Source organism: Anopheles gambiae, chromosome 2 (assembly GCF_943734735.2).
Source record: "Anopheles gambiae chromosome 2, idAnoGambNW_F1_1, whole genome shotgun sequence".
NCBI classification, from domain to species: domain Eukaryota; kingdom Metazoa; phylum Arthropoda; class Insecta; order Diptera; family Culicidae; genus Anopheles; species Anopheles gambiae.
This window is the reverse complement of record NC_064601.1, coordinates 58641591-58656135: the sequence shown is the minus strand read 5'-3', so window position 1 is coordinate 58656135 and position 14545 is coordinate 58641591. Positions and strand designations below refer to the sequence as shown.

The 14545-nt window shown below is 35.3% G+C and overlaps 1 protein-coding gene across 2 annotated transcripts in view; it reads right to left on the bottom strand.

The window, feature by feature from the left end:
- Positions 1-1454: 1454 nt before the first annotated feature.
- LOC1278729 (transmembrane protein 132E) overlaps positions 1455-14545 on the bottom strand; it is a 59382-nt gene continuing 46291 nt past the window's right edge. The window contains exons 11-15 of one of the 2 annotated variants that reach the window (XM_061650869.1): positions 13900-14515; positions 13611-13830; positions 13428-13548; positions 12333-13250; positions 11155-12222 (exon numbers count right to left, since the gene is read on the bottom strand). In XM_061650869.1, the coding sequence (XP_061506853.1) occupies positions 12208-12222; positions 12333-13250; positions 13428-13548; positions 13611-13830; positions 13900-14515 (1890 nt within the window). In that variant the 3' untranslated portion in view covers positions 11155-12207. Of the gene's footprint in view, positions 1798-11154; positions 12223-12332; positions 13251-13427; positions 13549-13610; positions 13831-13899; positions 14516-14545 lie in introns of those variants that run through there. The other variant, XM_061650870.1, reaches the window with a different exon arrangement.

The following is a 14545-nucleotide window of genomic DNA, read 5'->3' as shown; positions in this document are numbered from 1 at the left end:
CGCACGACAACATGAAATTTACAAGGATAAATCATTCCATAATTGAAGAAGGAAAACGGCACAAAACGTGGAAGAGTAGTACAGGGCACAAGAATTCACATATCACTCCGGCACAACCTTCCACAGCGAAAGTTCTGGTCAGACTGAGGATGCCCAACCGATATGAGGATCGAGAGATATGGGTCGTCTGCGAGCATCCAAACGTGTGGCCCAAAATAGCCGAAGTCAAACAAAATCATGAAAAAGACTGCGCCCTCCGAACCTGCAAAACCGAAGCTGTTGGAAAACTTTCCTGTGTGCCAAAGCGAGAGAGCATGTCTTTTTTCTCTAGATTTTGGACGGCACAACGCCGATCGTGTGGCCTATGAACGAAAAACGGGAGAAGGGGAAACCGATATCCTTCGAGTGACACACATGCATGCATCTGCATGCGTATTCCGCTGAACCGAGACAACCCATCTCTCTCGATCTCCCATGATTTTTCTGCTATCACACTCATCCTGGTGTTAGGCATCCTCAGTCTAACCAGAACTTTCACTGTGGAAGGATGTGTTGGAGTGATGTGTGATTTTTTGTGCCCCGTATTTTACTCGTTTACGTTTTGTGCCGTGTTCCTTTTTCGTCGATTATGGAATGATTTATCCTTGTAAATTTCTAAGGTAAGTTTCTTATCCTCGTGTGTGCTTCAGTGGGTACATTCAACTAACGCCTGTTGTCTAAAAAGTTACAGTGCACGCGCATGTTAATCGACGGTTGCCAACATCCCGCAAAACGATCGACGGAAGGAAAACGGTGTCCGGTTTTAAAATATCAAGGTAAGCGTTTCTATAATCCTATGTGCAAAATATTGTTTAGTTTGTTTATTTGTTATAAAAAACATGGATTAATTATTGATTAATTTTCATCAACAGATTTCATTACAGCTCTTTCGTAGAAGAGCGCACTTCAAGGACGCCTAGGATACGGCTAAACATGCGCAGCACCAGTCCGTGACGTCATTTCCAGACAGGCGCCGGCTGAACACGCGCAGCACCAGTCGAGGATATCCTAGCGCAGAGGGTAGAAAGAAGAACGAGAGGAAGGGTAACAGAAAGCAACCGCAGCATTTGGAAGGGGTGAAGCATCCTGCCGTATACAGAGTGTGAGTGTGCCAAAACGCATGTGGAAAGACTAACGCCAATAAATAGCATGCGAAAGTGTGCATAAAGCAAAAAGAAAAAGCGTCACTACTACAACCAGCAATCCGAAAATATAAGGGGAGGAATAAATACAAATGTATGCGTAAGCAGGACCAGCAATCCAAGCATTTGAATGTGTGCGTCGGTTTGTGCCGTGCTGAAAGTTTTTACTTTAGCTGCTGCTAGTGTAAAAACTTAAGGAAAGCTTAAAGTAAAAATTTTTTACACGGGGCGCCTTCGGAAATTGTTGGCTGGGGTTGTACCGTCCAAAATCTAGAGAGAGAAGACATGCTCTCTCGCTTTGGCACACAAGAAAGTTTTCCAATAGATTCGGTTTTACTGGTTGGGTTAATGGTTATGGATTGGGCTGCGTGGTAATGAATTATGTCTTGAAAGTCTGTAAAGGCCGGCATGTCCGCGTTGGACGTTACGTCAAATAGAAGAAGAAGATAATCGTATGCCATCGTCTCTGCATTGGGGCATGGGCAGACCCGTGGGCGTCGTCTGTACGCGGGCATTCTGACGTGTTCCCTATCTACCACTCCAACACAATTAGGAAACTGCCATGTATCATTCAATGCTTTCCCATTTTTTTCCATTCGGGTTGAGAACGAGGAATCTAAAAAATAAAGGTATGAATCAGAAAGAAAAATTCAATTAGATCATTAATGATTATATGTAAAAAAATAGTCCAAATAATGTTAAATACCACATACTTGACAATGTTTTTTAATGATGTTGAACAATGAAGGTAGGGAAATATTGCTCGGAAATCTTAATTCGCTGTATGTCCCTCCGCTGATTATGAATCGTAATGTAGCACTCAACGTTTCATGAGCTTTTATTGCTGGACGCATTTGTGTATCTTTCTTTGAAATAATTGGCGTGACACGCTCCAGCAGCCAAAGATATGATGCTTCATCCGTTCGCACATAATTGATCCAAACCGGAGGTTCCAGGCGTAACTCTTCCATTAAATTTATATGCGAAAAAGCATTACACTTCGCATTCATTGCCACCACTTTCGTCTTTTTCTTCTGGAAGCATCGTCACACAGAATAACACCTACAGCAAGCCATCTAGCGCTTTCTTTCTGTTTTCTTCTTGTTCTGTTTTCTTGTCTTGTTGCTTGTTTTTCTTCTGTTTCACCTTTAACATTTAAATTACTATCGATTACAGGAACCACATTGCTCAAGACTAATTCTCTTTTTCTACCGAGGTAAAATCTGTCGAGAGCAATTCGACATAAATTATCGAAATATCCCTCCAAAACCGCCAAATGTAATAGGGGTATTGCACATACGGCAGATTTTTTTTTTGTGTCAAAGTCTTAGTTTGACAGAAAAATACCAAACGAGGATGGCAGAAATTCCAATAAGCTTATCAGGTTTTTATATGACATTGATAGTGACATTTTGTTGCACTGTTTATGGGCGAATAAAATACTCGGAATGAGGATGTATACAAAACAGTAGCAATACTACGCTATCAGAAACAATAAATTGCAAAGCAAATTTATTATCATTCCAGCAATTTTTATTTATTATTTTCCTTTTTCTTTCGTTTGAATTTCGAGGATTAATTGGGTAATTTTTTTTCATGCCGGGTAAGTATGAGTATGAGATGTTCATTTTGGATGTGATTTATGGTGATTATAGTGGTTGAGCATTTTTTTACTTCTATTAATGAAGTAATTTAAATACAATTATACATTCATTTTAGCATTAAGCACTACCTTACGTAGTTCACGGTTAGATCTGCAATACCCTTTTACAATATCCTTTTTCTAGTTTATGCTTTTTGTTTTATTAGTTCATATCATATTTGCAAGTTCTTCACCATCTCAAGCGCATCGATTTTGTTCTTTGTATTATTTCCTGTTCTATGCTGATCAATGCCCATACATTTTATTTTAGTTTTTTCCTGTATTATCAATCATTTGGCAAATTAAAACATAAACATATTTTTAAACAATCACTTGTACGGCAAATTGATTTCTATATAAAGTTAGTTTTTGATCATAGTATAACTAAGATAAATTGTTGGGCCAGTCGCTTAATACAGTCGGAAAGTTGTACGACTTAATTGTTGTACGACCCGTCATAGATACAAAGGGCAATATATAGCGTTCGACAATCGACAAAACTCATTGGAACGTTCATTTAGTTCATGGGTACTCAAACTTTACAGTTCGCGGGCCGAATCGCTTCACAAATACGTAGTTGACGGCCATTTTAGGATTTAGAATGAATGAAAGTTCATATTTTGTATTGATTAGACCAACTGAATATATAGAATTTCTAGAGTCCTCTTTTATTGAAGGTTGATTTCCGTCTTTCAAGAGTAAAAAAAAAAACAAATTTTGAATAAATTATCAAAAAAGCAATTTATTTAAACATGTATAGAGTCATTACTGGCCGCATTAATTGGCTTACAGGCTCTTGAAGGCCGTGGGCTGTATTTTGGAGACCCTTGTCATAGAGCTTTATCATTATTAAATGGACGAACGTGTTAAATGTATAAAAAAATAAAATAAAAAAAATTAAATACGTTTTATTTTTTTATTTTGGTGTTAGTGCATTAAAAACGTATTTGCATTTTTTTTATTTTTTTTAGTATTTCTTATCTAACTACGTTCCATATTTTGTTGAACGGATGGTTATGGTTTTCTGATCATGGTTACTAGGATCATGTCAAGTACATTACGCCAAATCCAAGAAATAAAGAAAGAAAACAAAGTTCACCCAAGGAACGAATAGAAAAAGGGAGAGCGCCATCTAAAGCAAAAGTGCATTTGAGAGAGTTGGTGAGAATAATGCTCGCAAAACACGGCGATGTGACGACCATTTCATTTTCATAGCCAAAAGTAAGCGACTTCAATAAAAAACGTTCTCGCTCGGCCTAACAAAATGTCCATATTGGGTTCAATCCTCATATCGACCATCCTTCATAGCAAAGACTGACTAACTGGCTGCGTAGTACTAAAAAAGTATCGAAGGCCTGTATTAATATAGGCCACCATGACTGCATAGGTCGTTACGGCAATAAAAAGAAGTAGAAGTCGAATTTAATTAAAGAAGCATCGAATTCATTTGTTAGCATTCACTCCACCCGTATTGCTTCAACCAACTGTTTAACACGATGAAACAAGAACAAAAAACACTCTTTTACTGTGTCTCCCATAGGTGTATGACTGACATAGGTGTATTGCTGATTGACTATTCTGGCCCTATCTCATTGAGGAATTACAAAATACAATTGGTAAGTCAAAACGCGTTTGACAGCCTTTACTTCGGTCAAAAAATGAATTGGTCTGGGCCAGACATGAGCAACCGTGGGCTCACGGTCTACATGCGGCCCACGGTACATTTTTGAATTATTTTATAATAATGAAATTAAAAATCTTAAATTGACATCCAAAAGGATCAAAAGTCACAAAAGGAAAAATTAAGCGATCAAAACTTTTAAACAGTATCAATATTTGGTTACACTGATCGTATCCAACATGTTGTAAACATGTTTGGAGTTTAGAGGTCGTGGTGCAAAGAGAAAGGGTACACGTCACAGAATTTTTCAGAAATACAGTATGTCATAACAATAATTGAAATTAGCAATTAAATTAATGTATTACAGTAGAGTTTTCTCTTCCCATTCGGCGCAACAATCATCATCGGTATAAGCGTGCCCTAACAGCTGATCTTCTGAGCACTAAATATGTGGAGAATAAAGTGAGCAAAAGCCTGTTGTATGATATTCATGATGTATAAATAGGTTTGAGAAGCCGACGAAGCCTTCATCGACTCTAATGGCTAATACATCAACAGGTCCATTATATTGCTCGAATGATATTCGATTCCGTCAAAAGCACTCGAGTCGAAGTTGTTCCAGCGTGTGTGACAGATGATCGAAGTAACCGGCGGACGGGATTAAAGCAAAACAAAAACGGATTCAGCACTTCTTTAAAATCAATTATTAGGCAACTTTCCATGGAACTATTGTTTGATGGCAAATCTTTACTCTCAGCTTGATTTTCTGCTCCGAACTTGATTGCAATGGGCCGTTTGACATGAACGACGCTATTTTCATATTTTTTTGGATACAGGGAAAAATGAGTGATAAGAGTGATATTAAATTAATGTTAAACTCGGTTAAAATGAAGAGAGTGGCTTAAAATTTGTGGTATGGTTTAATTTGCGTGTTTCCGGCAGCTTGAGGTGTCGGTAGAAAGCTGTACAATGCATTCGAATCCCTGTTCGAATAATACAGTACCGATTTTTGATTCTTCGACTCGAATCCGCCGACGGGTTACTCGAACGGGAATGTCACTTGTAAAACGATACCAACATGAACATAATAAACGTGCGAATGGATTTTCTCGAATGCCGAGAGAAAATTCACTCGTACGTTCACTACGTTCATGTTGATACCATTTTTAAGTGACGTTCCCGTACGAGTAACCCGCCGGTAGATTCGAGTTGACGAAGTAAAAAATCGGTACAGTATTTTTCGAACGGGAAGGTACATTCGCGGGATTTTCGGAAACACTCAAATTTAACCATATCATGGATTTAAGAAACTCCTTACTTTTGTCATCATGTTTAACATTAGTTTACCAACACTCTTATCACTCATATGTATCCCATATCCAACAAAAATATGGAAAAAAGAACAAGGACAAACATGTCGATCACCGACACGAACAGAGAATACGATACCAAATTTTCTCCCGTTCGACTCGAGTACTTCTGACGGAATTGAATGTCATTCGAGCAATATAATAGGTCTGTATGCATATCAATATTGTTTACTTATCAGGAAAATATAGCATCTATATAGTACCAGTACTCACATACGCTTGAGACATGGACACTGTCCAAATCTGACGAAACCCTCTTAACCGCGTTCGAGAGGAAGATTCTCAGAAGGATACTTGGCCCCGTATGTGTGGAAGGACAATAGAGGAGCTGTTAAAATGACGAGCTATACGAGATGTACGGCGACCTCACTGTCGGGCAGAATGTCAAGATTGCCAGGCTCCGGTGAACTGGCCATGTTGTGCGCATGGAAACGGATGACTCAGCGCGTAAAGTGTGTTTAGGTCGTCCACAGGGACATAGGAGGCGTGGTAGGCCCAAATTGAGGTAGCAAGATGGCGTGGAGACGTCCGCCATAAAAGCCAGGATAACGAAATGGCAGACGAAGGCGCGAGACCGTGAGCGGTTTCGGACACTTCTGAAGCAGGCCAAGACTACAAAGCGGTTGTAGCGCCGTATAATGAATGAGGAAAATAAGAATTATAATAATATTGGCAAACTAATGTTAACAGTAATGACAAACGTGAACAGTGCCTAAAATTCTATGTTAATGGGTAAAACAACATGTTTTCGACAGCTTGAACTATCGACAGAAAATGATTCAAATCGGACTACTTGTTCATGATATATGACACCAATTTAAGCTTCTATTTGATGGACTTGAATCTTCAGACTGTTACTCGAGCGGGAAAGCAAATTATCCAACGATATAAAAGTGAACAAAACGAACATTAAAGTGAATTTAGTCAAATGTTGAACTCAATATGAAATACCTCTAATTTTATATGATAGGGTAGAATGTTTTTAATTGATTTGAGAAAGATAAATATGATTCTGTTTATTATAGCTTAGGTGGTGTAGAAGTGTACATGTATAGCGCGTTCAAGTGTATATTCAAGCTCTGTTAAAGGTAATACATATTTATTTTTCTAGTAATTACTTCAGCAATCCTTGTAAGAAGCAAAGCTTCACAAATTAAAAGTATTTAAATGATAATTTACAACTTCTCAAATTAAATTATACAAATTTTAATCATTCGCAAAATACATGTGATGGCTCAATCTATTAGCTAAGTACCTTTTTTTATTTTATCTTTTGGTTTGTAGATCGTTTAATTAAGGTTCGTGTACTATCTTTAAGAATATACATCTTGTATGATTTTATCTAGCTGATTAGTTTGCGGATATTTTATATGTATTTATCTAGTACAACCGAACGCGATGCTGTTTATAACCAGTGTACAATAAAGCAAAATTTTCCTACTTAAATTTTCTTTTGAATGGCACTGCATAATTAGAATAAATATAATTTGTTTGTGCCTGAGAATTGCAAGAGGTTTTTAGAGGTTCCGAAAAAACACTTTCTTTCGCACAGGAAGTGATGAGAAGAATTGGATGTGTAACAGTTTTTTGACCAAATTGACCAAATTGCTAACCATTGACCAAAAATTGCTAACCATTCACCAGCGCAAAAAAAAGTATCACTTTCCGTGCGAAAGAGTCAAGCAAGTGTACCAAAAGTATCAGAGCCCTTGAACAACCCCTGTTATTGCAATAAAATAAGTTATATGGGCAAGATGCGTAAAACATAACCGCTCACAAATCATGTCTGACATTTGTCTGAATTGGGAATGACAATAAATCATATATTTATCGTTAGAACAAAGTTTCTAACAATAATCGACCTTTTAGTTAATAAATTGTGTTCTAATAAGAAATTACATTCAACAGCTCATTGTAATTTGCTCATACTAGTCCTTTGTTACACACATTCCTTTGTCACACTATTGAATCGAGGAAATAAAATCTATGAACGGACTTAAGTGTAAGAAAAAATTCAAAATACAATAATCCACACTGCATATAGCCTACGGCAATGTACTCACTATCAGGCATAACATGCATTTTTGAGTTTATTGGTATGGAAAAGTACATTTTAGAGTTCGACTCGAATCGAATCGAGATCAACATAGAATAATCGTGGGTAAATTAAACTGTGGTCAGTCACATGCTACACAGTCGTGAACTCTTCTTCTTCTTTTGGCTCAACTAGCGTTGTCGGCCAAGGCCTGCCTGTACCATTACTTGTGGGCTTGGCTTTCATCAGTGACTTATTGATTCCCCCATAGCAGGATAGTCAGTCCTACGTATGGCGGCACGGTCCAGTCGGGGCTTAAAACCCATGACGGACATGCTGTTAAGTCGTACGAGTTGACGACTGTACCACGAGACAGTCGTCAACACGTACGACTTAATAACATGCCCATCATTGGCTTAAGCCTTATATGGACCGCCCTCCCTCTGTGAATGAAATATGTTTTATCAATCGGTAAATAAAATTATCTATTTCACATTGGTTCTCAGGTTCTCCAGGTCGTAATGATGCTTTAAGGATAATTATATGCACCTACAACCAAACTGCTAGAAATTCACAGCTTAAAACCTCGCGGATTTCACACCATACAAATGAGAATGAACGTTGTCGTTTAGAACAGTTCATTTTCCGCGTGAGCTCCCAAAAACCAAGTAAGATGAAAATTTCCCCTACTATGATGAGAGGAAATGAGTGGTTTTATTTTATTTTTCCTTTTAAACTATTTTAAAAGGACATTCTTTGGTGATATTTAAAATGAAAACATAAACTATAAGTACCAGACTCCGAAAAACACATAAGATCCTTCAATTTTGTATATAAATATGGTGTATCAGTAAACAGTAAATTTGAGTAAAATCCTTGTATTTTGGGCGATTTGCTGCTGGGAGAACATGTATCATTCAATTACAGTCGGCTTCAGCACCATTTTTCGATCGAAAAAATTCGATCGATCCGGCTGTCATTTTGGTGTCATTTGACACTCATTTCGCCGCCAAGGTGTTCATTTTACTGGTCTTTTTGAAAACTGGTATACCATGACACTCACGAGCAAAATGAACTATGCTACAAAAATTCGATCGTTCCGCTTTGTATGGGGAAAAATACGCGACACATTGAGCTGCGGAAATTATCGAATATCAGAAAAATGCCATAAATCAAGGTTGATGTTTTTGAAAAACGTTATTTAAAAGCAAGTTGGTAAATGTTTTGGGTGATAAAAAATTATTTTTAAAATTGTTTACCTGGGGGGCCAACTTCATGTAGGGGTATAAAAGAAATAGTTATACTGTCAGTTTTACGTGAGCGCCTATAGAATTTTTCCGATCGAAAAATTGTGCTGAGGCCGAGTATGATACTCGAAAATAACTTCAAAATAAGAAAAATAACAGCAGCCAACTTAACACCTGAATCTGATTTGGCTTGTGCGAGTGCATATAAAACTAAATGAGATAAATGTCAAATCCAAGATCTTTCAGTTAATGCAAAAAACAGATTTAACATGCAAGGACTTTAGATTGAAAGTTGTTGTGACATTGATCGCATCAGCATCAAACTGTTTTGTAATTTTTTGTGCCACTTTTTAATATTGAAAACGTTTTGAACACAGCAATACACTGAAAATTATATTTTTTCTGAATAGTATTTTAATTACTTTAATTGGAAACTGTTGTAAGTTTTCCATGTTACACACCGTTCGTAGATATAATTTTTTATCCTTCTTTTGCAATATTATGTATTAGTCATTAACTAAATTTTGCGATAGTATGCATTGGTTTCCGGCCCCTTTATGGCATGTATGGAGCATCCTATAGTTAATCATCTGGATTTTTCCTCTTATAAAGCTAATTTTTGGTATTGATAAAGCACTATCTTGCCCAAGATATAATGTTCACTTAAATAACTGTGAACCAATAACGTGGAAGTAAATGCTTGGAAATTTAGATTTTTTTACCAATGTTTTTTTTGCAGTTTATATTGACATTCCCTGCTGAAAAAGCAAACACGTGGAATCAAATTAATCCTATCGCGTTTTTTATCAACTCAACTCTGAATTAAGGATTGGAAAAGCAATATAACGTAATGTAGACATCATATTCTTATTGGATGTTTTTTATCATTCAACCTGATATCATAGCTTACATAGCTCGTAAATATGTATAAGTACTTAAAAAAGCATCTGCATCAACAATGTACTCATTTCACCCATAACCAAAACAAATACACATTTCTGAGTATCTTTATGAATTTTATATTTTATTCATAACAAAAGCAGTTACACTCCCAGCCGTAATGCTTTTAACTAGCATATATTCATTGACAAAATATTTAGCATCCAAAATGCAGATTCTATGACGATCTATTCAAAACATACAAACATGCAGGATTCCAAGCTGCAGGATTTCTTGTACTTGAACCTTAATTTTACAATGTGTATGGAATCAAAAATCTTCAATTGAATAAACATTATGATTGTTTGCATAAGCATTTTGGAATATGTACACACATTGCGTTGTTTTGCCTTCTCATATATATATATATATATATATATATATATATATATATATATATATATATATATATATATATATATATATATATATATATATACATATATATATATATATATATATATAAATATATATATATATATATATATCATATATATATCATATATATATATATATATATATATATATATATATATATATATATATATATATATATATATATATATATATATATATATATATATATATATATATATATATATATATATATATATACATATATATATATATATATATATATATATATATATGTATATATATATGTATATATGTATATGTATATGTATGTATATACATACATATATATATATATATATATATATATATATATATATATATATATATGTATGTATATACATACATATATATATATATATATATATATATATATATATATATATATATATATATACAGACTTATGTTGTTATATGCATGTTAGAATTATTTTTTTCACAAATATGAGTAAAAATATTTTTTTCTCTTCGTTCTTTGCAAAGTGCATTTGCTGACTAGAATGCAGTTGTGTTAAATGGCCTTGTAATAAAAAGTTATAGTTCCACCATTTATCAAATCATTGCAGCAGTTGTAATGGATTCTAAATTCTAGTTTGATAAACAAATTAGGCGCCAAAATATAGGCTGTATATTAGCCACATTCATCTTGAGTTACGACAGAATTACGGATTTGTGGTAATGTTACTTATGCATGAATGTTATATGTTTTTAATTGTTTTTTTTCGGAGCGTAAAACAGCTTTACATTATCAAGTAATTCCTCTATTCCACTTACGCTTCCACTTTAATACATTTGTACAAGACTAAAGCATACACGTATTAAAGCACTGGGTACATGAATTTTGCATGAGTCGTATGACTTGAAGAATTTCATATCTTTGTAAGTACAGCAAACGTATCACTGAAAAATACCGTTTGAATTGTACTCTAGTAGTCAGTACTGGGTTTATTTATTATTTTTGTTTTCCAATTCAATACGTGAATTTTGCTTTGTAAGCTCACATGATATCAGGTGCAATATTTTGTTATGGTTTTGTATATTTAAGCTAGACTTCAACAATATTACCAAGTGTGGTTATGCGATTACACTTATGTATTTTATGATCACTGCAAAATCGCTTTTTTATAGATCCGCTTGACAAGTACAATATAACCCAACATGTTTATCAGTGGTTCAAATTGTACTGATATTTAAAAAAAATGTTCTGAGCAATGAGCAGAAATGTACTAAATTATACTGAATCTGCAATGATGATTATAACTACACATTACTGACGTAAGCGTATCTTAATATGTTATTATGAATTGAGATTCTATTTGATGGCAATAAAGTAATACGTTGTTAAGTATGTTTCTAGCTCGTTTTAAAACAAAAAGCATTAAACAATTATTAAAAATTAGTTCAATTAAAACTATTACACTATGGCACCTAAAAATTAAAACATTTGAAATAAAACATAACCCTGAACGAACGACTTGTGTTTGAATCATTCAGTACCTATGAAAGGAGTGAACACGACCATATTTTTGCAATGATATGAGGCAGATTTTGCGTTGATTCAATATCGTCATCGTATCGTATAATATCGTCATTTTTTTATGCATAAGACTCACTCAAATGTTCAAAAAATTGCTCTAAGTTAGAATTTTTTATAACGGCAATACTTGATGGACTAGACAGCGGAGATTTTGCAACGTTTCTGTACTGTTGTTGAAATGTTGCTAATATTTCGCGAATCTTTGCAATGATCTCCTGCACTCAGGCGTTTGATTCCTGAAATATAAAAAAAAGTTTAGTGAATGCCATAAATACTTGGTTCTTTAAGTTAGCGATTAAACTGTATTAAATAGTAAGCATACATTAAAGGTAAATCTTCATCATACCTTTAGATTATCGAAGTAATGCATAATTTGTTCATAATCCATATCTAGATCATCTAATCCTAGACTCTCTGCCGGTCCTAGTTCGCTGTCTGGCGTTGTGGAAAACATAGGATTCCCCACCACTGTTGGTTTTTTTTTAGTTTTCCTCGATGATGCCATCTCAAAAGCAGCACAAGATGAGTCTGTAGCTTCCCTTTTATGATTATCATCTCTTAAAGATTGGTCTAATATGAGTCTAAAACCACCATCATCATCTGATGATCCCGAAATAGTTTTTTGACAGCACTCCTCTTTAATCTGTATTGGATTGAATTCGGTACTCAGATCAAGAGGAGATTGATCTAACGTATGTTTTACATGTTGCTGATTTAAACCTCGATGAATTTGATCATAAGTTTCATCGGATAATACTGACGGCTTAGGACGATCAAAGGGCTGATGGTGTTTTTTAGATTGATTAATAGTGTCAAATTTAAACGCAGTTTTTTGTGCATTTGGTTGTTCTACTAAGCGTTCAGCCATATGTAAATCTTTTGAAGTTCGATGTTGTTGATGATTTCTTTCGTCTTTTTGGTAATAACTGGAATTTGAAGCGGGTACTATAGAAAACCCCATATTTTCAAACGAATGCGGTGATCCATTTGATCTTCTAGCTATAATGTTTTGAGTTGATTCGTTTTGTTTAGCTTGAGAAGAATTCCCATTGCTAAACAGAGCTACATTGATTTGATGCTGAGTGTGGTTTATGTTTCGTTTTTGCATTCCAGAAGCATTGTGTATCTGTATTCCACAACTAGGAGCAATGTTAGAGGAAATATTATCCACACTATTGAATGGAATGCTGCTGCTGTTTCTTGGGGCACGATGATGATAACGCTTTGTAGCCTTTAACTGAGCAGCAGTATCAATTGGCAGTTGCTGAATAATTATACCGATAAAAGATAACAAAAACGACGAACGATTATATTTTAATAACGAACCATATAGGCAAATGCATCAGTTGTAAATGCATCGTTTTTTCTTAAGGAAACAACATATAAAAAATACGGCTTAGACAATCCTATTCAATAAAACAAAAAGTTATATATTCTGTACCTTGTTGGAACACTGAGCCGTTACTCCTATATTGCGATGTGGTGGAACTGGTGGACGGTACTCAATACGGTCTACAACTGTTGTTGCAAAACTAGGTTGAGGAAGTGATGGTGCATCTTCACTAAAATGAAAATGTTAAAGCATAATTAGCACTGTTTCTATCAGTAAACTTTTGCAATTTACCTGATGGTAGGGTTATGATGAACACGCTTTTTATAGGTGCCAGAATCTATTAATGCAACAGGTGTTTCGCTTACTGCGTTTACTGCACGATTTTGGAATGGCACAGATGAAGGCAACTGAATATGATTAGGGTTATCGAAACTATTTATTTGCGAAGCATGTTCGATCACCTCATCGTACTTTGAGTTCATCGGATTGCTAATAATATGCATTCGGGAATCTATTTTTGTAAAGAAGTTTTTAAGATGAATCAACATTTTGTTACCACCATGTTTCATAACATATTTACCTTTATATTGGGGAGCTCTCTCTGCAATATTATCTGTATTTGAACGATCTACAGTAGCCCGACCTAACCAAACCCAATCATGTGCATTAGTTGCACAAGATTCGTTGCCTTTGCCAATATCAAACACACTTGAATGTCCCATGCCATCGCGGGCACTAGCTTCACCATTAGCATCTATCACAACTGGTCGATACTTCGATGCATATACTACACATGACATCACAAATATGGCAATTGCCAAACAAAAGGCACTCAATACAACATACATGCCAATTTCGAGCGTAGATGCATCACCATGCACCAAACTTTTGTTTGACGAAAATACTCCGACCATTCCACTGTTGCCGCTAATAATGCCACCACCTCCAGTGCCGCGGAGATGTTGTCTGGTAGAATGCACAACAGGCGCAGAATCGTGATCATTGCTATCTTTCAGTGGGATCCCAATAAGTATATCTTCTAGATCACTCAATTCTTTTCCCGATTTAGTTCGGTCTCTTCCGATAGCGCCGTCATTTTGAACTGCATCTGATTTTATATTCTTATCCGAACTACTAAAATCAACGTGTACGGATGCAAGAGCGCTAATCAACGGACCAACAGATATTTTCATTCCCTAGGAATAATTAAAAAAAAATACAATTAC